General features: G+C 44.2%; 1 protein-coding gene across 3 annotated transcripts in view; it reads right to left on the reverse strand.

Moving 5' to 3' along the window:
- Window positions 1-23,982, reverse strand: part of CDKL5 (cyclin dependent kinase like 5) — a 511,586-nt gene that overhangs the window by 295,610 nt on the left and 191,994 nt on the right. For all 3 annotated transcript variants that reach the window (XM_040338214.1, XM_040338213.1, XM_040338212.1), the window contains exon 3: window positions 3,958-4,129. In XM_040338214.1, coding sequence (XP_040194148.1) covers window positions 3,958-4,021 — 64 coding nt within the window. In that variant the 5' untranslated portion in view covers window positions 4,022-4,129. The remainder of the gene's footprint in view (window positions 1-3,957; window positions 4,130-23,982) is intronic.

Consider the following 23,982-nt stretch of genomic DNA (forward strand, 5'->3'; position numbering starts at 1 on the left):
GTTAATGGGGTATATACTTCCTGACTGGATGGATATCCAGTTGATAGTCTTCTTTATACTTATGTGTTCTGAACCTGATCTCTTTAGCAAACTTGTTGACATATACAGTATGTGCTAATTGTGTTTGCATTATGTGCTATATAGTCTGTTCTTCAGTGTGGTATTATGGGTGTCCAGACCTTTTTCTTTAATGGAAGCCTCACTGGGTTCCCATACCCACTCCTCTTGTTTGGGATGGCATGTTCTTTTCCTAGTGGTGTAAGCGTTGGGGTTCTCACCATCATTCGTCCTCTACAACTATTCACACATCAGAGTCCTCACATTTTAGTATTGATTTACATTATACATTATACCTATCCTTGTGCACTGTTTTTGTTTTCTTTGGATCTATTGTCCTTGTCTTATATGGGGTGCTATTCAGATTGTTATACTTGTTTATTTTAGCACATGTGGGGTGTTTGGTCTTGTAAAGTACTTTTGTGGGTATTTGGTTACTTCTCATTTGTTGCTATGTTGTCCAAGCACATAACTTGTTGTTTTACTATTATTTCAAGTTACTCCACCACGCTTATTGGAGTGCTGAGCTGTGGCTCGCTGAGACTGCCATCAGTCAAGGCAGCTGTGGATCCAGACTTCAGAAAGAGAGGGTGATGCGCTGCCTCGACTGATAGCAGTGATGTCAGCGGACAGCAGACTTCAGACCGCTCTCCGCTGAAAACGTGTCACAGGAGTGCAAAACTAAGCCCAGCCTATAACGCTCAGACTGGACTTCGCCTTTAAGCTAGGATTTTGCATATTTTGAACGACTATCGAGAGTTGCTCTATTTGTGATCTTTTTTACCTCTACCTTGTATGTGTCTTTTTATCCTTGCATTGAGTGAGGTCATCACTAGGGTGTTGTTAGTGGGTGAGGCTTTGGGTTCATTGGTCTGTGAAAGATGGACTGAGCTTTATTGATATGTTGACAATAAAAAAACGCTGCTGCTTTAATCTACCTCCTCTGCAAGACCCGTGAGTGTCTCTATACTACTTTTGAATACAAATATATATATATATATATATATATATATATATATATATATATATATATATATATATATATATACACACACACACACACATACAGTAGGGGCCAGATCCACAAAAACCTGACGTAACTTAAAAAATCCAATTTAAGTTACACTGCCTTAAAGTTTCTACCTAAGTGCCTGATCCACAAAGCACTTATCTAGAAATTTCAGGCTGTGTAACTAAAATTCCGCCGGCGCAAGGCGTTCCTATTCAAATGGGGCGAGTCCCATTTAAATGAGGCGCGCTCCCGCGCCGGCCGTACTGCGCATGCGCGCCGGCCGTACTGCGCATGCGCGAAGTTACGTTACGCCGAGTTTTGAGGATCGCGACGGCTTAAAGTTGCGTCGGGGATAAAAAAAATGACAGCGGCATGCATTCCTGAGGGAGAACTCCATGCCCATTTTCAAAGAAAAAAACGGCATGGGTTCCCCCCCCAGGAGCATACCAGGCCCTTAGGTCTGGCATGGGTTGTAAGGAGACCCCCCCACGCCGAAAAATTGACGTAGGGGGTCCCCCTACAATCCATACCAGACCCGTATCCAAAGCACGCTACCCGGCCGGCCAGGAAGGGAGTGGGGACGAGCGAGCGCCCCCCCCCTCCTGAGCCGTGCCAGGCCGCGTGCCCTCAACATGGGGGGGTTGGGTGCTCTGGGGCAGGGGGGCGCACTGCGGGCCCCCCCACCCCAGAGCACCCTGTCCCCATGTTGATGAGGACAGGACCTCTTCCCGACAACCCTTGCCATTGGTTGTCGGGGTATGCGGGCGGGGGCTTATCGGAATCTGGGAGTCCCCTTTAATAAGGGGGCCCCCAGATACCGGCCCCCCACCCTAAGTGAATGGATATGGGGTACATCGTACCCCTATCCATTCACCTGGAGGCAAAAAGTAAAAGTTAATAAACACACAACACAAGGCTTTTTAAAATATTTTATTATTCTGCTCCGGACGCCCCCCCTGTCTTCGTTATTAGCTCAATTACCAGGGGGGGCTTCTTCTTCCGCTCTCCGGGGGTCTTCTCCGCTCTCCGGGGGGGGTTTCTTCTTCCGCTCTCCGGGGGGGGGCTTCTCCGGACTCCGGGGGGCTTCTTCCATCTTCTCCCCTCTTCCGCTCTTGACTCGGCGAACCCCGGTTCTTCTGCAGCTCTCCGGTGCCTTCTTCTTCAGCGCTGGCTGCCTGCTATGTTTGTGTGTTAGCTCGATTTCAAACAGGCAGCCAGCGCGGTCTTCTGTGGCGTCAGGGTCTTCTCTTCCTTTCTTCCGATGTTGCCTCGTCGCCTGTTGTCGCTGTAATGATGGAAGCGCGCCTTGCATCACATTTATATAGGCATCACCGTCCCATCATGCTCCGGCAGGTACCCACGTGGTGGGTGCCTACCCACGTGCACCCACCACGTGGGTACCTACCGGAGCATGATGGGACGGTGATGCCTATATAAATGGGATGCAAGGCGCGCTTCCATCATTACAGCGACAAGAGGCGACGAGGCAACATCGGAAGAAAGGAAGAGAAGACCCTGACGCCACAGAAGACCGCGCCGGCTGCCTGTTTGAAATCGAGCTAACACACAAACATAGCAGGCAGCCAGCGCTGAAGAAGAAGGCACCGGAGAGCTGCAGAAGAACCGGGGTTCGCCGAGTCAAGAGCGGAAGAGGGGAGAAGATGGAAGAAGACCCCCGGAGTCCGGAGAAGCCCCCCCCCGGAGAGCGGAAGAAGAAACCCCCCCCGGAGAGCGGAGAAGACCCCCGGAGAGCGGAAGAAGAAGCCCCCCCTGGTAATTGAGCTAATAACGAAGACAGGGGGGGCGTCCGGAGCAGAATAATAAAATATTTTAAAAAGCCTTGTGTTGTGTGTTTATTAACTTTTACTTTTTGCCTCCAGGTGAATGGATAGGGGTACGATGTACCCCATATCCATTCACTTAGGGTGGGGGGCCGGTATCTGGGGGCCCCCTTATTAAAGGGGACTCCCAGATTCCGATAAGCCCCCGCCCGCATACCCCGACAACCAATGGCAAGGGTTGTCGGGAAGAGGTCCTGTCCTCATCAACATGGGGACAGGGTGCTCTGGGGTGGGGGGGCCCGCAGTGCGCCCCCCTGCCCCAGAGCACCCAACCCCCCCATGTTGAGGGCATGCGGCCTGGCACGGCTCAGGAGGGGGGGGGGCGCTCGCTCGTCCCCACTCCCTTCCTGGCTGGCCGGGTAGCGTGCTTTGGATACGGGTCTGGTATGGATTGTAGGGGACCCCCTACGTCGATTTTTCGGCGTAGGGGGGGGTCCCCTTACAACCCATACCAGACCTAAGGGCCTGGTATGCTCCTGGGGGGGAACCCATGCCGGTTTTGTTTTTTACAAATTGCCGTGGAGTTCTCCCTCGGGAAAGCATACCAAATGCCGTCGCTGCAATGGGCCTTTACAAGGTGTGACTAACTTTACACTTTGTAAAACGAGCCCTAATTTTACACTTGCAAAATAACACTTACGGTGCAAAAAGGAAGCTAGAAAGCTTTGTGGATCGCCTTAAGTGCTAATTTGCATACTAGCAACGGCATTTCGACTCGAAATGCCCCCAGCGGCGGATGCGGTACTGCATCCTAAAATTAGGCAGTGTAATTCAATTACACATGCCGGATCTTCTGTGTAACTTTGGAAAAAGCCTTTTGAGGATCGTTTCCAAAGTTACACACAGACTGAACAGCAGTTAAGTCGGAGTATCTCTTTTGAGGATAACCCCCCAGGTGTGTATATATATATATATATATATATATATATATATATATATAAAGTATACATTTGTAATGCAGCAATACAGGGGTGCATAAAGTAGAACAGATTAGAACAGATGCTGTTTGAAATTATTTATTTAGGGGTAGTCATGCTTACAACATACCTTCACCGACAACTCCAAGGACCTCAAATTTATTCATCACATTACCAAGATTAGGAATCTTCATGAAGACAAACACAGCTTCTGGGGGGAGCCACGGAACATGGCAGATTGTATGGAGGGAGTTGAATCTTCACAGCTCACTTGTTTTCACATAATCTGATAATGATCGTATCTAGGGAATCGGAATAAACATTAATATCAATAGTGGCAGTGTTAAGAAAAATTCAGAAACATATTTTCAGAATAATACTCTCAAATTCTCAATGTGTAACGGTGCACTTGTAGCTTTTCATAATAATAAAAAAAAAGAAGAAAATTGCTAGTTGAAGTATATTTGAACCCAAAAACGTTATATATTGCACCTTACCAGTTTATAGATGTGTTGGCTGCATTAGATTCAGACTAAGATTTTTTTTTAGCAAGTACAGAAAATACCTGCTGATCTTGCCACAAATGCAGTGTTCTTGTCACTTCCTGTGAGTGGAAAAGAAAGCACAAAGAACCCTATCCTTATCGCTTAAACGACTAGTCCAGTGATGGCGAACCTTGGCAACCCAGATATTTTGGAACTACATTTCCCATAATGCACAACTACACTGCAGAGTGCATGAGCCTCACGGGGAATATAGTTCCAAAACATCTGGGGTTCCAAGGTTCGCCATCACTGGACTAGTCCATCCATCATGTAATGAAGCTCAAGAAAGCAGACATGGCTGAATTACAAAAATGTCTGCCCCTACAGATATAGTGGAGAATGACGTATTGGCATTAAGGGACAAAAAAATTCTTACTCACAGAATCACTAGGTAAAAATATAAGTAAATTGCAATATATAAAATTTGTGTTTTTAGGTTTAGATGCACTTTAAAGTAGAACTCAACTCCCACAAAGAAATACTTAATTTTGTAAGGGCTCGCTGACATCACAACATACAAAAAAGTACAGAAAATGCATATGCGTTGGGTGAAATTCCTACTATCTGACATGGGAACCACAAGAGAGCCCATTTAAATCATCTCTTACATAGATGAAGGAATTATTTTCGTTATGGCATTTTGTTCCAAACAGAGTATTTGCAATCTCTAACTCCAAATGTTCACTGAAGCTCACAAGACTTCTAGAGCCTGCTAGGAGAGCCACTGGTATGGGAGCACGTATGCCTCAACCCCAACTTGTTTCAATTGGTGTGAATGAGGGCTATCAATGGCACAAGCCCTAGCCTTTCAGAAACAATACTCTATCCCATGGATCTTCAAACGTTTTAAACAAAGGGACAGTTTAATGTTTCTCAGACTATAAGAAGGCCAGATTGTGGCCAGTGAGAGTTCCCAAGCATCAGAAAATTGGGGTTATTTACTAAAACAGGAGAGGACAAAATCTGGTCCAACTCTAAAAAGAAACCAATCAGCTTCCAGGTTTTATTGCCAAAGCTTAATTGAACAAGCTGAAGTTAGAAGCTGATTGGCTACCATGCACAGCTGCAACAAATTCTAAGTGCTCCAGCTTTAATAAATCTCCCCCAATGTCTAAGACATGGTGGTTAGTGGGAGTGAAAAAAATGTGGGCAGTAGGAATAGTGCCTCGTCATTTGTATTAGTTCAAAAAATAGTACCCCATTGTTTATATCAGTGGAAGGAATTATGCCTCACTGCTGATGCCAGTGGAAGAAAAAGTTCCCATCATTGCTGTCAGTGGAAGGAAAAATGCTCCACCATCGGTAATCGTGAGAGGAATGGTGTCCCTCATTGTTGATGTCAGTGGAAGTAATATTGCAATATCAATAGTAGTAATAGTACCTTATATCAGTGGTAGAAACAGTGCTCCAAGGACCAGATAAAAGCTAGCAAAGGGCCATATCTGGCCTGTGTGCCGCAGTTCAGAGATCATTGCTCTAGCCCATCATTTCATATTCTTTTCTAGGTTATGTGCTGTGCCTGCTAATACACATTTTTTTATTTTTTTTTAGGAGTAAAGCACATTTACCTTAATTTTGCTTAGTGATTGGAGTGAAGCGAAGTTTAAAATGTACTTGTCAAAGGAGAATAAAAAAAAAAAACAGGATTTTTTCTTGCATCTGATCAGATGATTAAGGCTGAGTTCACACTAGTGCGAATTGGATGCAGAGACTCTGCCTCAATCCTCCAATCAGACGCAAGCAAAAATCCTGTTTTTATTTGTAATTCTCCTTCGACAAGTATTAGTAGATATTATATTAATATTAGAGATTGGAGCCGGTCTCTATAGAGCCGGTTCATATATCTCCGCTGTGAATTTGCACTGGGTCCCTGTGTGTCTTTTGGTCCGTTTTAGGCCTGAATTCAGCCAAAAATTCGGGCTGAAATCAGACCTGAAATGGTGAACGGGGACGCACCGAACCCCTGCTGTGAGCCGCATGAGGCTTCGATGTGAACCCGCCTAAAGCCTGCATGAGTGCCCCCATAGCAAGCAGTTTGCTATGGTGGCACTCAGTGGGGAGGGGGTGAAGCCAGGAGTGCGGGCAGGTACCCCAAAAGAAAAGGATTGGGGCTGCTCTGTGCAAAACCATTGTACAGAGCAGGTAAGAATAACATGTTTGTTATTTTAAGAATAAAAAAATAAGATCTACAATAACTTTAAAGTTAGCCCAGATTCGCTTTATTCACTAAGCTAAGAGAAGATTTCCTTTGCAATGTGAACATGCTCTACACCTTTAGTAATTCAACCCTGATAGTTTTTCTTTTATACATTTTTTTCAAATGGGTCTCTAGCACATGAACAGTACACACAACACAACTGCTATTTAAACCACAGAAACTTGCTTTAAAAACTGCACTTGGTTTTCCAACAGATGGCCATGACAAAACAGAATCTCTGCTGTCGGGCTGTGTTCTAAAATATTAGAAAAATGTACGCTACTTTCGTACTTGGTGAGCCAGCAGTGGTTCTGACTTTCTGCCAATTCCAGAAGTTTAAGCAATTTCTGCTATCTAAGTATTAGCAGCTACAAAATAAAAATAACTAAAGTAGATCCTACAGTTAGATTAGAATCAAAAACCATCTAGTAATAACATAAAAACATTTACAGTCATAGGTTTCAATTCAATGGATTAGATGTGTGATGTTAGCTAGATAAACAATGTTATTTGGACATGCTTGGCAAACTATCAGCAATTTGTTTTGCATAGATAAGTATTAAAATATTACTACAGTTAGTGCTGAAGGAGTAATGATTCCAAAACCCAAGACCTCACATATTGTAATCATACCTGCTGTTCTTACTTAACCACTTTCCTACCCTCCCATAGTCAAATGACGTCCACAGATGGGATCTCCCATCCTGGGTGGACGTCATATGACGTCCTGGGCTTCCCGGCGTCTAACGGGCGCACCCGTGGCATCGCTCGGGACTCGGTGCGCGTGCCCGGCGGCCGCGATGTCCGCTGGGCACCCGTGATTGCCTGTGATTACAGCAGGACCGATTAATCGACAACTATACGATTATGAAATTAATCGATTACAATTTTCATAATTGATTAATCGGCCAGTAACATAATGGGGTTAAAAAAACTAAAATTAGCCCTTTATAGTACAAAAAAGCAAATTGCTACTGTAAATATTACTTTCACTGTCCCATGGTAAAAAAATTAACCCCTTACAGTAATGAGTATTTGCTCTTTTTGTACTTATTTTTGTTTTTTAACCCCCCATTATGTTACTAAAAATCTCAGGCCTGGGTTTTTGCAGAAACACACTACAGTTCATTTACATGTTTTCCTATGGGACACGTTCACATCCATAATTTTCTCTCAGCTGCTGCGTATTTGTAAAGGGCAAGGACTTTTTATCCCAAAACGGTGCTATTTTGCTTTTTTTTGGTTCAATATACTTCAATGGAGAAGCTGCAGAAAAGCATGTAGTGTGTTTTTGCGGCAATTTATGTTTTGTAATTTGCCAAACAACAAATTGGCCCAAAAAAATGCTATTTTTTTTTAAGGCTATTATCCGATTAATCGATTATTTGAAACAATAATCCGGCAACTATGTAATCGATTATGAAAATAATCGTTAGTTGCAGCCCTACTGTAAACACACAGATCCAGGTCCTGTCAGAGGTGAGGAGACCGATGTGTGTTCCCAGTACAGAGGAACACACATCGGTCGACTCCCCTTGTGAGTCCCCTCCCCCTACAGTTAGAATCACTCCCTAGGGAACATATATAACCCCTTCAGCGCCCCCTAGTGTTAACCCCTTCCCTGTCAGTCACATTGACACAGTAATCAGTGCAGTTTTATAGCACTAATCGCTGTATAAATGTGAATGGTCCCAAAAATTGTGTCAAAAGTGTCTGATATGTCTGTCGCAATGTCACGGTCACAAAAAAAATTGCAGATCGCCGCAATTACTAGTAAACAAATAAAAATGCAATAAATATATCCCCTATTTTGTAGACGCTATAACTTTTGCGCAAACCAACCAATATACGCTTATTGTGTTTTTTTTTACCAAAAATATGTAGAAAAATACATATCGGCCTAAACATTTTTTTTTTAATTGTGTTATTTATTAAATCAAAAAAGTAAATAATATTGTGTTTTTTTCAAAATTGTCGCTCTTCTTTTGTTTATAGCGCAAAATATAAAAACCGCAGAGGTGATCAAATACCACCAAACGTAAGCTCTATTTGTGGGAAAAAAAGGACGTCAATTTTGTTTGGGAGCCACGTCTCACGACCGCGCAATTGTCATTTAAAGTGCAACAGCGCTGAAAACAAAAATTGGTCTGGGCAGGAAGGGGGTGAAAATGCCCTGTATTGAAGAGGAGTTCCAACCTGGGGCAAAAAAATTAAAATCAGCAGCTACAAATACTGTAGCTGCTGACTTTTAATATATGGACACTTAGCTGTCCAGGGAGCCCACAATGTCGGCACCCCAGTTGATCTGCAGATCGGCTGTCGGGTGCTGCCGCCGCAATCCTCGCTAAGGGAAACGATCAGTGAAGCCTTTTGGCTTCACAGACGGTTCCCTACTGCGCATGCCGAAATGCGCTGCACTTTCTAATTGGCCCAGCAGCAAAGGAAGGAGGAGGGGGGCCAAACCTTGGAGGGACCGTGGTGCAGTCTCCTGAAGTGGGGAAGGGGGAGCTGTCAAAAACAGGTAAGGAAGCAAATAAGCAGAAGTTCCACTTTTGGTTTTAATTACTTACCGCATATTTAGAATTTTACATTGTTATTCTGGTTCATGATCAACTGGACTATTGTTTGCTGGCTGCTACTACTATGTAATACACTATATTACCAAAAATATTGGGACGCCTGCCTTTACACACACATAAAGTTTAATGTCTTAGTCCGTAGGGTTCAATATTGAGTTGGCCCACCCTTTGCAGCTATAACAGCTTCAACTTTTCTGGGAAGGTTGTCCACAAGGTTTAGTGGGTGTGTCTATGGGAATGTTTGACCATTTTTCCAGAAGCGCATTTGTGAGGTCAGGCACTGACCACTGTGCTCAGTGGGTCCTTCAATGCTGCAGACATTTTTCTGTACCCTTCCCTAGATTTGTGCCTCGATACAATCCTGTCTTAGAGGTCTACAGACAATTCCCTTCCTTCATGGCTTTGTGTGTGCTCTGACATGCACTGATAACTGTGGGACTGGACATAGACAGGTGTGTGCCTTTCCAAATCATGTCCAATCAACTGAATTTACCACAAGTTGTAGAAACATCTCACCATCTCAAGGATGATCAGTGGAAACAGGGTGTACCTGAGCTCATTTTTTAGTGTCACGGCAAAGGCTGTGAATACTTAAATACAGTAAAACCTTGGTTTGAGAGTAACTTGGTTTGAGAGCGTTTTGCAAGACAAGCTACATTTTTGAATAAAATTTGACTTGATATACAAGCGATGTCTTGATATACAAGTAGCGTCATGTCACATCTGAGTATAAAAGAGAAGAGAGGCGCCTCTAAGTGCGCCAATATGGTTACATTTAATGAAGGTACAACATTTAACAACATATTGCTACACTTAGAGGCGCCTCTTTTCTCTTTTACACTCTGTAGTTCCTGCTCGATTTTGCTTCTAATCCCCTTGTAAAGGCTTCCATTTGCAGATGGACATTTTTATGGTTACACAACCCATCACATTGCTATAATCTTTTAATATGGACTACAAACTGAAGAACTTATGAATAAATGGTTGTGGAACGAATCATCAGCTACTGATGCTGTGTACTTTGCCATACCTATTTCAACTACGTTATGTTCATTACCCTAGATAATAGGTTCCATGGGTGTTTGTGTCAATCCCCCCTGGAATGTTTTAACTAGTATATATGATAGGGATCCATAAGGCCCCACAATGGGGCATTATTGTGTGTATATGTGCATGTATATGATCCATTTGGACCCTGCATTGCCTTATTGTATAATCTTGTGTACCATCAATGATGGGGATTAAGAGAGACCCCAGACTATATTGTCCATATTGTATTTTTTATATTTCCAATCATGTTTATTGTTCGATTTTGTATCATTACCATGTATAAATCGAATTAGGTTGTTGTATTATTATAATACATAATACAGGCATAATCCACTTTTAAGTACACAATGGGGTTTATTTACTAAAGCTGGAAAGGGCAAAATCAGGCTCACTTCTGCATAAAAACCAACGAGCTTCCAGGTTTTATTACCAAAGCTTAATTGAACAAGCTGGGGTTAGTAGCTCATTGGTTTCTATGTAGAAGTGAGCCTGATTTTGCGCTTTCCAGCTTTAGTAAATATACCCCATTGTGTACTTCAAAGTGGGGTATGCCTGTATACCCTGGCTATGAACTATTAGAGCCCATTCACACAGGGGCAACACGACTTCCAGCACGATTTTGGGAGGCAACTTAGACACGGCTTGAGTATGAATCATCAGGCAACTTACAAGGCAACTTCAAGTCGCCTCCAGGACAGGAGGCTTTCCAGTGGCCAATCAAACAACAATCAGCTCTGTGGGAGGGAGGGGTAGGGAGGGGTTTGCCTGAGAAATGTATGTTATCTTCCTGTATAGTTGCTTCAGTTAAGACAGGGATCCGACTTCTGAGGCGACTTCCATTGAAATCAATGGGTACAAGTCGCCTAGAAGTTGGATTGAAGTAGTACAGGAACCTTTTCTGAAGTCGGAGCGACTTCAGTAGTGTGCATTAAGACGGCTCCCATTCACTTCCATTCATTTTCTCGACCGGGCGACTTGGGGCGTCTTGAAGTCGGATCCCAGGTCGCCCCAGTGTGAACCGGCTCTTAGATATGTATTTTACTCTAATTATAACTATAATTATTTACTTTGCAACCACAGGTTTCAATTAAAGTCCTGATTTCTCCTCCCCCCTTACGTCCCCTAATTCCCTATTTTCTCCACAGGCATTCCAGTGCTTTTTTTTCTGCATCCGAAATGCATAGAAAGTAGGTTGCATGATTTCTTATGGCATAGTGCACACTAGTGCATGAAGTTACAATACATTCCGGTTCCATAAAAAAAAAAAGTAGAACATTCTGCATTTTTCCTGCTCAGAACTGTACTGGAATGTACTAAACTCATCAAAAATGCACTGGCATGCACCTACATGCATCAACAACGCACCCGACCCCAGTCAAATACTGATAACCAGTTATTGAAGTGACTTTGCCATATAGTATATTACACAATATTTGCACATATTTACAGCACTTTTGGCTGAATCTTGCAAATCATTTTTTTTATGTGAATACATTTTAATGTGCATTCCATATATACCATCTGCACACATAGTACTGCTGTGCTGGAAGGGAATCTGTACAAGTCCAGGCAGATATTTCAGCTCCAAACTGATTTAACTCTTGGATGGCAGCCAGCACACTGTCCCCCATTGCTAAACCAGAGTTACAATCATACTGCCAATTGACAAACTTTGCAGGTGTTCCCAGAGAACAGAACAATTCACATTCAGAACAGAACATGCGTACACATTCCAATTTTTTTTTTTTTTTTCAATCAAGAGGAAAAAAAAAAAAAAGGGAAAGAAAAGAAAACGATAGTAAATGGGAACCCTGAGTCTGTGTAGGATTTTCAGCCGTTAGCCCTCGGTCACACCGGTGCGACTTCAGGCACGACAAGCGATTTAAAAATGTTACCTGAATCGAATGTGTTTCTATGGCAGTGTCTTAATATATACGATTTCAAGTAGTATGATTTTAGAAGTAGTTCATGTATTGCTTTTCAGCACAATTTCACTGCCATAGATTATAATGTAAATCGTGCTGCAAATTGTGTCTATATCAGCACTGCTTGAGCCTGAAAGAAGTTAAAGTGAATGTAAAGTCTCTGTATGTTTTCTATAAAAATAACAAACATTTTATACTTACCTGCTCTGTTGCAGTGGATTTGCAGTGGAGCAGCCCTGTTCCTCCTCTTCTCGGGTCCCTCGTCGGCGCTCCTGACCCCCCCCCCCCCTCCTGTTGAGTGCCCAAACAGCAATCCGCTTGCTATGGGGGCACCCGAGCTGAGCGGCAGCTCCCTGTGCCCATTCAGACATGCAGCTGTGGTTCCCCACCCCCTCTCTCTCCTGATTGGCTAACTGACTTTGAGCCCAGGTTCACACTGACAGCAGGAATGAAAATGTGCAAGTTCGGCAGAACTCACACAATTTCATTCCCGCGTGTCAGTCCTGACTTCAGAGATATCAGTGTGGGTTCCTGCACAGAGGTCTATTGAAATCACACCCCAGAAACTACTTTTGGGAATCGGTGCGGCGTCACATCGATTCTAACGGTGCCATTGCTGGCAATAGCTGCCGATTTGGCATGTGATTTGACATGTCAAATCGCATGCCAAATCGCTGCAATGTGAACCAGGAGAAGTGTCCCGAGTGGCTGAGGGACTAGTGGACATCGCTGGATAGAGATGGGGCTCAGGTAAGTATTGGGGGGTACTGGGGCGGCTGCTGCACATAGAAGGCTTTTTATCTTAATGCATAGAACGCATTAAGATAAAAAAAAACTTCTGACTTTACAACTCCTTTAAACTCAAGTCTGCAGAGCATTGCACCCATAATCAGTGTATTTGCTAGTTAAAGACAAACTGCAGTAATAAAAACATCTTTGCCATTTTATAGCTTACCTATAGCTTACTTTGCATATTATTTTATATATACTGTGATTCTGTACTTGTCAAATATGCTGCAGAAATCTCCTTCCACTAAGTCTGGCTGCAGCCATGTTAACTGTGGGCAGCTGAAGCTGCTGCTTTTTCACTTCCTGGATTTACACAGACACACATAGGCACACCTCCAGCTCTGCAAGCTCTCATTGGCCCTCTTATGGCTCACCCCCCCCCCCACCCTGACTGGCAAACTCTCACGAAAGTGATGAAAAAAGACTGAAGGTCCAACACTGTTCCTCAATGTGACATGGAAAGCCCCTCTCACTGAAGTAGCACTGAAGTCTTATCAAATCGTTACAAATCTCATAGAAGTAGTGTTGGACTTGAAATCGCACTACTTTAAATCATCCCGGTGTGACCGCAGGCTTAAAGGGGTTTAATAACAAACATGTTATACTTACTGTGATGCATTTGCCTATATGTCTCAGTCTAATTCTCCCTGCTTGCCCTGTGTAATTCTGTCCTCGGCTACCAGGTTATTGACGTGCTAATGTCCCCTCACTATTTCTAAAGGTTAATTGATCTATTGTGTTGTGTGAAGGAGATCTGTGTTTAAGTGGCTTGTGTTAATTATTCTGATTGCTCCAGTGTGGTAATTACCTCTCTATATGCGGGGTCGAGCGGTCTAGTTAATGTATTCAGTACAACTAGTAATCAGCGTCCTTGATGTCATTGTCTAAAGAAAATGTGTTTTCAGCATCGGCTCCGTCGTGTCTGCCTAATCATCTGTATGGAAGCCCCAGTGTGAGGGGGCGGAGATTTGTCATTGTAACAGTTTTGGAAATGACATATAAGCTGTGTGATATAACATTAAAGTCTGTCTTGTTCTAGCAGTAAGCCTGGACTAATGTGTGGCTTAATGGGCGATCTCAGGAATATTCCTCCTAGTGGAATATTGGGGTGATGTTCTTATGGTAGAAGGGAATCTTTGACGGGGATATCATACCGATACCGTCACAATTGGTTGATAGCAGTGGGATTTTCCCTTCTATTCCCCTTCACACCAGGATTCCAAGCAGACACTGGAAGAACTACTGGAAGTTCGTGGAAGGATTGCTAGCAACAAAACCAAGTGGGTCATCATAGCAGAATCAATGGAGATAGACCAGGAGGAGGGGATTGCAGCAACGCCAGCAGTACAAGAGATGGAGACACCAGTGATTCAGGAGGAGGAATCACCAGCCAACAAGCTAATGAGAGAGAAGCTAGCATGGTTCGGCCCGAACCCAACGACGGATGTGGTGCTGAAAGTGATGGACCTGTTAGCGAAGGAGGCTAAACAAATAAGAGACGCAGAGCTACAGTTAAAACTGGCAGCAGTCCAACAAGCAGCCGCACATCCTCCAAACAGTGAGTACAGCACAGCAGACACAAGGAAGATCCCGTTTAGCGCTTTTAAAGCTTTTGATGAAAAGGACTGTGAGATTGATAACTACCTGGCAGATTTTGAGCCTCTGGTAGGGTCATGTAACCTGCACCGAATAGCTAGAGGAGAGTGGGTTGCAATATTGTCAGGCAAACTGTCAGGCAAAGCTTCTGATGCTTTCCGGACCGTGCCAGATCAGGATATCCATAGCTACGCCCGGGTTAAAGAAGCGCTCCTGGCTCGTTATGCAGTAACCCCAGAGTCCCACCGACAGAAGTTCAGGGACTCACGCAAAACCACGAAAGACTCTTACGCGGAATGGGCATGCCAGTTGTCCCTGTCGGCCTCTAACTGGGTTAACAGCAGCCAGGCCACCACCGCAGAGGACATTTTGCAACTAATGCTCCTGGAGCAATTTTACAATCACATCCAAACGGATGTCAAAGATTGGGTGAGAGATCGCAGGCCCATGACCCTACCAGAGGCCGCGAAGTTGGCAGATGAATATGCGGATACTCGCAAGACAAACCAGGTCACACCACGGGTACAACCTCCACGACCAACGGCGCCCTCACACCCACCAGCCGCTAGATACCAACCACCTAACAGACCGATGACATCTAGCCCTCGCTATCCACGCCAGGAGGACAACGAACAACGCTGCTTCCGGTGCAAACAGCTGGGTCACTTCAAGCAGAATTGCCCCATGAACGACAACACCAGGTCAAATTGGTCTCAACCTGGGTACCGCCCACCAGCAGCAGCCCATTGTGTAGACTCGGCTTGGGATCCACAAGAGCTGGGTCCGGAAGAACCATCGGACACCATTTACGAAGTCCTCACGGTACAATCTGGTATTACGGACAACAGGGAACACCATTGTCAGCTGGTCATGGGCGACAGCCCTGAGCCGGAGGGGCCCTGGAGGGAGCGGGGCAGAAAGAGGCACCGCCGGCTACCCCCCAAGAAGAAGAGGTCCTGGAAGCCGTATAACAAGCTGACCTGGGAGGAGAAGAAGCGACTGGAGGAGAGGGAGTCGCAGCGGGCGTCCCAGATGCGGGCCGAGATGTTCGCCAAGGGCCCACCGGTGGCCCCTTACACCACCACCCAGTTCCTGATGATGAAGGACCACGTGGAGAGCATGCAGGACATGAGCAAGCAGGAGCTGATCCGTGAGTACATGGAGCTGGAGGAGTGCATAAGCCGCATGGAGGAGGAGAACAACCACCTGAGGTCACAGCAGGCTGACCCCCCCAGGCTCCATGAACTGGAGATGGAGCTGGAGAAGCTCCAAGAGGAGAACCGGCGGCTGCGGAGGGAGCAGGGGGTGGCTGACCTTATGGGGCTCTGATTAAACCCCCCCCCCCGAACTCTGAGCACCGGTGCTACAGCATTTCAACAAATATAACTTTTTCTTTTTATGAATCTCCTGTGACTGTCACTTCAGAGCCATAACCTGCCCCTCCCATAGCGGGACACCTAGATGGCGGAGCACAGACCCATTCGCCGTCTTCACACTGACTTCTGGTGCAGATCGCACAAAGACTTGGGGACTGACCGGCGTGTGATCTGACGACCCGGTGGCATACCTGAGTCTGAAGCAGTTGCCAAGGGAGGTCGGTCACGCCAAACGGAGTTAACCTCGGACTAAAAGCTCTAAACCCGTCAACCCTACTGGACCAGGGAAGGTCCAACCGGGTTTGCCGTAGCAGGGAGAAAAAGGGGGGCCATTGTGATGCATTTGCCTATATGTCTCAGTCTAATTCTCCCTGCTTGCCCTGTGTAATTCTGTCCTCGGCTACCAGGTTATTGACGTGCTAATGTCCCCTCACTATTTCTAAAGGTTAATTGATCTATTGTGTTGTGTGAAGGAGATCTGTGTTTAAGTGGCTTGTGTTAATTATTCTGATTGCTCCAGTGTGGTAATTATCTCTCTATATGCGGGGTCGAGCGGTCTAGTTAATGTATTCAGTACAACTAGTAATCAGCGTCCTTGATGTCATTGTCTAAAGAAAATGTGTTTTCAGCATCGGCTCCGTCGTGTCTGCCTAATCATCTGTATGGAAGCCCCAGTGTGAGGGGGGCGGAGATTTGGCATTGTAACAGTTTTGGAAATGACATATAAGCTGTGTGATATAACATTAAAGTCTGTCTTGTTCTAGCAGTAAGCCTGGACTAATGTGTGGCTTAATGGGCGATCTCAGGAATATTCCTCCTAGTGGAATATTGGGGTGATGTTCTTATAGTAGAAGGGAATCTTTGACGGGGATATCATACCGATACCGTCACACTTACCTCCACTGTGCAGCTCGTTTTGCACAGAGTGGCCCTGAACCTGGTCTTCTGGGGTCCCTCAGCGGCTGTCTCGGCTCCTCCCTGCAAGAACTAAGCCCCTCCATGTGAGCTCTCTCCCATGGGGGTTAGTTCTTCCGGGCTTCTGTGATACAGCCTACGGCCATAGCCGTAGACTGTATCACTCGGCCCCGCCCCCGACGCACCGCGTCATTGAATGTGATTGACAGCAACCAACGAATGAGCCGAGAAGTCAGCGCGCTCACGGTGCGGGACTTTCGAGGGGTCGGGTAAGTAAATGGGGCGCTGGGGGGCCGCTAATCCTCTGATGTTTTTTCACCTTAATGCATAGAATGCATTAAGGTGAAAAAACTTGTAACTTTACAACCCCTTTAAGGCCTTTCACACTGGTGTGCTTAGAAAACGCAGTATGCATTTTTAAAAATGCATACTGTGTTTTCAACATGTTTTCAATGTGTTTTCTGGATTCCTGACTTCCAGCATGCACCTGTGAAACTTGGACATGCGATTTGCAAAATGCAGCAAAAAGGCCCTGCGGGTGCCTTTTTGATGCTTTTTTTGGTGTTTTTCCAATAAAAATCAAGGTGTATTGTTGACGTGTTTTTGAAACAGGACACCAAATATGCAGCATGCAGGACTTCTCAAAATACACTGCACCCGCAGCAGACTGGTGTGAAGCATTCCATAGGATTTAAAGGGAAATATTTATATTTTTAAGTTTTTGGTGTGCGTTACAGCTGCATTTTACCACAGCGAAAGTGTATCAATGTGAATGGGGCATTACTCTTGCATCGCTCTAACAATTAGATGCTCTGTGGAGTAAACATTTGTGTTTCTACCCAGAATCCTCCACTGGGATTCCAATCATTTTGGCTTGTTTGTAAATATGATTCTTGCAAAAACAGAAGAGAAAATCAGTATAATATGGAAGAACCCTTGAAATATCTTTTTAGGCTCCTGGGACCCCTACTAATAATGACAATACCTACAGCTCACTGGGAAAAATGCTCATTACATTTGTGGCCATTGTGAACAATCCCCTTTTACAGATAAAAAGATCATTGGTGTCAGTGGTTATTTATCTGAGGGGCAGGTATTGCCCATTGCTCAAGAACCTGGGCCAATCACAGTACCCTGTACTATGATAGCTGTGGGCAAATCACTGCATCACAATAGTAAAAAATTAGTCATGAATGCAAGCCATGAAATACTGTCACTTGTCAGTATTCCTGATCACACCACACCAGTCATGTGATAATGCCATACTGCACTGGTGACAGTATTGTTAAAAGAATTGTGAAAAAACAAACACATTTTATTAAAAAAACATTTTTGAAAAAAACATTTGACAAAAAATTACGTCAAAAAAAATCGCCATGCCTCTTACTAAATACCTTGGACTGTCTACTTTCCAAAAAGGGGTCGTTGAGGGATATTTGCACTGTCCTGCCATTTTAGGCCCTCAAGAAAAAGGATAGGCCATTAGTACATTAGGATTGATCAAATATATATACCATAGTTTGTGAACTCTGTAACTTTCACACAACACAAACTAAAGAATATACACAGATTTGGGTTATTTTTACCAAAGAATTGTAGCAGTTCCGGCACCTCTAGCACTGAATGTATGTGATGTCAAGAGATGCTGAGTTGTGCTACAGTGTCTATTGCTGATCTTGGTTGCTGCAAGGGATCTATATTTTGCAGGGGGAGGGTCTATTGATGCTGGGGAGGTATATTTTTGCTGACGGGGCATCTATTGTTGCTGGGATGGGTCTTATGTTGCTGGGTCAGTTGTTGCCTGGAGGGATCTACAGTTGAGGGAGAATTATATTGTATCTTGCTGCTGGATGGTCTATTGATACTGTCTTTGGGGAGATCTTTTGTCACTGGGGGGGGTCTATCGTTGACGGGAGATCTATTGTTGCTGGGGGGCTATTGTTGTTGACTGTAGGGGATCTATTTTACTGCGTTTCTTGTTATCATTAACAAATTAAAGGTGCATTACTGGGAGGTGGGTAAGGGGTGAGACCAAGGAACAGTGCTCAGAGTTAGGTAGTGGTAAAGACAGGGTACTCCAAAAGGGAGAGTTCCTGCACCTATTCTCTGAGAAAAAAAGGCCTGCATATAGATATCCACACTATACACAATAAACATATGTTGTTGTTTTTTGATAGACGGTAACAGAGAGTGTGCATAGTCTACCTAAAATCATTAGCCTTCACTTATTACCCTGGTCCAGTTTTCGTCAGCTATATATTTTGATCCAATGGTCTTTCAAACTCAGGCCGTCATAGTGAAGATGTTTTTGTTACCGCTATTGTACATGGATAAGTAAAAACAGCAAATAAGTCATATTCCTGTGCATAGCATTGCACAGTATCACTAAGGATGACCTTGGCAATGGGGTGTGTGGCGAGATGAGCCCGTGCCACTGTTTAAAATGGCAGTCTGGGTCAGGTTTTCTGAGAAACAAGCACACTAATGATGCAGGTTTGTGCTGCATTCATGTTAGAGCCAAGACTAGTGGTCAGTGCCCCACCCTCCCGAAGGGGGTCAGTGATTGCAAGGGAGCTGTGAAAGGTGCACGCTGCACCACAGTGTCCAGGACAGGACAGATTGAGGCACGTGTGTGTGTGAGAGAGAGACGGAGCAGCGGGGAGGCTGCAGAAAAGACACGGAGCATGTGTGCACGAGCACTGGATGTGTTTGATGTTCAGGAAGACCAAAACTACTACAGGTAAGTTGACTGGTAAAGCTGCGAAAAGAGCCACAAGGTTGAATGTTATTTTTTCTTTTGCCGTATTAATGGTGAGAACCCCCTGCGTAGTGAGATATTCCTGTGTGAACTTTTGCTTTACTTTTAAAAAGTGGGCAGAAAAAGCACTGAAACGTACTTCTGGCCAGAAGTAAACTCACTGTTTGGCGCACCAATGGGCTACAAATTACCCAACTCATCACAGGTGGTACTGGTTTTACAAACTAGGAATGGTCATGAGGTTGAAAATAAATGAAAAACTGCATGTATTGATATGAATACATTTAAAGGGGTGGTTCACCCTAAAAACTACTTTTTTTTATTACACTGGCCCCCCACATTACAATACGATTAAGGCTATTATTATTTTTTTGATGCTGTACATACCTTTGTACAGCATATTCACCCGTGGCTTCCGGCTTGCGAGTCCCGCGGGAGTGGGCGTTCCTAACATGTCTGTGATTGACGTTTTGAGCAAAAACGAGCTCCCCCCGTCGCGCAAGCCGCGTCACGATTGGCGAAAGGAGCCGAACGGCGATGCGCAGTATAGCGCCGACTCGCCGTTCGGCTCCTTTCGCCAACCGTGACGCGGCTTACGCGACGGGGGGAGCTCGTTTTTGGTCAAAACGTCAATCACAGACATGTTAGGAACGCCCACTCCCGTGGGACTCGCAACCCCGAAGCCACGGGTGAATATGCTGTACAAAGGTATGTACAGCATCAAAAAAAAAATAATAGCCTTAATCGTATTGTAATGTGGGGGGCCAGTGTAATAAAAAAAAGTCGTTTTTAGGGTGAACCACCCCTTTAATAATAAGTCAAGTTGATTACAGGGGAACCAGTATAAAAATGGGTCGATCAACCTCATACTTTTTAAACTTCACTGGCTAGACGTCTATTTCAGGTTGCCCACTTGCTGGTCGGTAGGTTGAGTTTGGAAATTTCCTTGGTTTCGTTTGATATGCGTCGCCCTTCCAGAGCTCCTTGTTGCAAAGGCCAGTTATAGGTGAGGGCAGTGGCCATTTGTTTGTACGGTAATAGTACCGGTAAGGCAATGCACGGGACACCTTTTCTGCCATAGTGCTATGTGCTGGATGTCCAGTGCACCCCTGTGCCTTTAAGGAGGGGTGGGCTCCCTCCAGGTTCAATTGCCTATCCATTATAATGCATGTGATTCCACTGTGGAGGCTCTGAAAATTTTGAGTTAGGACTACAGAAAATGGGGTGTCTTAACGAGGCTCTGTGACTTACGAGTGTATTTGCAGATCTGTGCAGACTAAACCCTTGTTTTTATTGCATTTTGTTAGACAGGATAATTTGGTTGGTTGCAGGCTGGTCGGTAAGTTGAGCTTGGAAATTTCCTTGGTTTTGTTTTAGTAAATAGTGTAGCCTGGACCTGGATGACAGAACCATAGGAGGGCTATGAGGGCCGGAGGGCTTAGAAAAGTGTTCTTTTCATTAAACTAATCTTAAAGGGGTTGTAAAGGTACAATTTTTTTCCCTAAATAGCTTCCTTTACCTTAGTGCAGTCCTCCTTCACTTACCTCATCCTTCCATTTTGCTTTTAAATGTCCTTATTTCTTCTGAGAAATCCTCACTTCCTGTTCTTTTGTCTGTAACTCCACACAGTAATTCAAGGCTTTCTCCCTGGTGTGGAGTGTCGTGCTCGCCCCCCCCCCCTTGGACTAAAGGAGAGTTAGGACGCCCACTAATACACAGCTCCTTTCTCTATCTGCAATGTAGAGAGCATCCTGACTCTCTTTTAGTGTATATATTCAAACGGATAAATTTCAGAGAGAATTTGCTATTAATACACAGTATAGAGACACGTCCACTTACGGTACTTTATGGAAAATGTACAAATGTAAAATACGTGTTAAAATTCCAGCCTGGTAGGAGTCTTAATTTAATGTCAGCGCTCTGCACCCCAGAATTAAGAGCAAGCTTTTATAATTAGCACTTGTTGTGTTGAGACGTAACGGATGAGCAATCTCCGTTACATAATCAAGAAGAGCACAGATTTCATAGAAAGCAACCAAAGGTCAAACGTCAGTTATAATCAAGTAAAAAAAAAAGAAGAAGAAAACTGGACTGTTTCCAGGATCCTCCACATTGTAAATGCCACAAAAAAAAAAAAAAAGAGAAGAACATGGGGGCTGAAATTTTTAGTGTAGGCAGAAATAAAAAAAATGCTGTTACAATAACTGAACAGGAATTACCAAGATATGTACTAGGTCTCTTGCACACACATGTAATAATTTATTGAGGTTTATAGACAGAAATACACTGGCAGAAACATCCTAAGTAAAAAAAAGTTATGTTCTATAACCACTTGACCTCTGAAAGATTTACTCTCCCCCTTCATGACCATTTTTTTGCGATACTACACTGCGTTACTTTAACTGACAATTGCACGTTCGTGCGATGATGTACCCAAATAAAATGTACCGTATATACTCGAGTATAAGCCGAGCTTTTCAGCAATCTTTTTTGTGCTGAAAATGCCCCCCTCGGCTTATACTCGAGTAACCTTTTTGCTTCTGATCTCCCAGACTTTGGGGACCTGGTACGGGCCAGCCATAGGTCCCCTGGCACACATGTAGCCCCACTCTTCCTCTACAAGTGTGCAAAGTGTGTTGTCCGGGGGACCTACGACCGGGGAGCACCGATTTTTCAAAGACGGGCACCCCTTCCATTGACTCCCATGTTAAACGGTAATTTCTCCAGTGAATTTGGGGACTTTGTACCAGCCGGTCGTAGGTCCTCTGGACCAGGAACTTGGCCCACATGTAGCCCCATTTCTCATCTACACGTGTGCAAAGTTTGTTGTCTGGGCGACCTACGGATGGGGAGCACTGATTTTTCAAATCCGGGCACCCCTTCCATAGACTCCCATGTTAAACGTCAGTCTAGTTATGGGCACAGTAAGGCCTGGGCACAGTGAGGCAAAATGAGGCATGCAGATGGACACCCTAGGGCTTATACTCAATAAGTCAATACGTTTTCCCAGTTTTTTGTGGTAAAATTAGGTGTCTTGGCTTATATTCGGGTCAGCTTATACTCGAGTATATACGGTATGTTCTTTTTTCCCACAAATAGAGCTTTCTTTTGTGTTTTTTTTTTCAATTTATTTTTATTGGTCTTTTTCTTAAATACAAAACATTTTAATTAAGAGCCGGTTCACACAGGGGCGACCTGGGATCCGACTTGAAGTCTCCCCAAGTCGCGCGGTTGAGAAAAAAAATGGAAGTGAATGGAGCCGTCTTAATGCACACTACTGCAGTCGTTCCGACTTCGGAAAAGGTTCCTGTACTACTTCAATCCGACTTGTAGGCAACTTGTACCCATTGATTTCAATGGAAGTCGCCTCAGAAGTCGGATCACTGTCTTAACTGAAGAAGTTTTCCAGGAAGATAACATACATTTCTCAGGCAAACCCCTCCCTCCCCCTCCCCCCACAGAGCTGATTGTTGTTTGATTGGCCACTGGAAAGCCTCCTGTCCTGGAGGCGACTTTAAGTTGCTTTGTAAGTTGCCTGATGATTCATACTCAAGTCGTGTCCAAGTTTCCTCCCAAAGTCGTGCTATGCTAGAAGTCGTGTTGCCCCTGTGTGAACCGACTCTTAAACAAGATTCTGTCACATTATGTATTTGTTCCTACTCATTATTCAATATACACAATCTTGATCAATTTCCATAATTCACATTATCAAACAAAATTTCCTACAACATACACCTACATATATTCTACTATCTTCCATTCCCTTTCATCCAAAAGAGAGGGAAAAAAAAACATAACCCCCCTATTCTCTCCCTTTCCATGTGCTCATTTTATATTTCATCTTATATTTATTTATTTTTGTGTTTTTTTTTATCACCTCTGTGTTTATTTTTTATTTTTTGCGCTATAAACAAAAAAAGACAGACAACCTTGAAAAAAAACACAAAATGTTTTACTTTCTGCTTGAAGACATATCTAATGTCTTCATTAATTTAGGCAAATATGTATTCTGCTAAATATTTTTGATAATAAAAATCCAAATAAGCGTATATTGGTTGGTTTGCGCAAAAGTTATATTGTCTACAAACTATGGGTTAGATTTATGTTTTTTTTTTTTTTTTTTTTACTAGTAATGGTGGCAATCCGCGACTTGTAGCGGGACTTGGATAATGTGGCAGACAAATCGGACATATATGCACTGTCACTGTACTAAGACACTGGTTGAGAAAGGGTTAACGTCAGGGGTGAGATCACCATTTACATAGACAGATCACCATTCTGCCTCTCTGCCTAATGATCGGAAGGTTCCGGCAGACATTGAGTCTGCCATACCCGCAGATCTGAGCTCCTGCATGTGCACCCCAGACTTGGAAGGGCAGGATCATGTACTAGGTACGTGATCCTGCGAATGAGAGCTGCCTTGCC

This window comes from Rana temporaria, chromosome 2, assembly GCF_905171775.1.
Source record: "Rana temporaria chromosome 2, aRanTem1.1, whole genome shotgun sequence".
In the NCBI taxonomy this organism is placed as follows: Eukaryota; Metazoa; Chordata; class Amphibia; order Anura; family Ranidae; genus Rana; species Rana temporaria.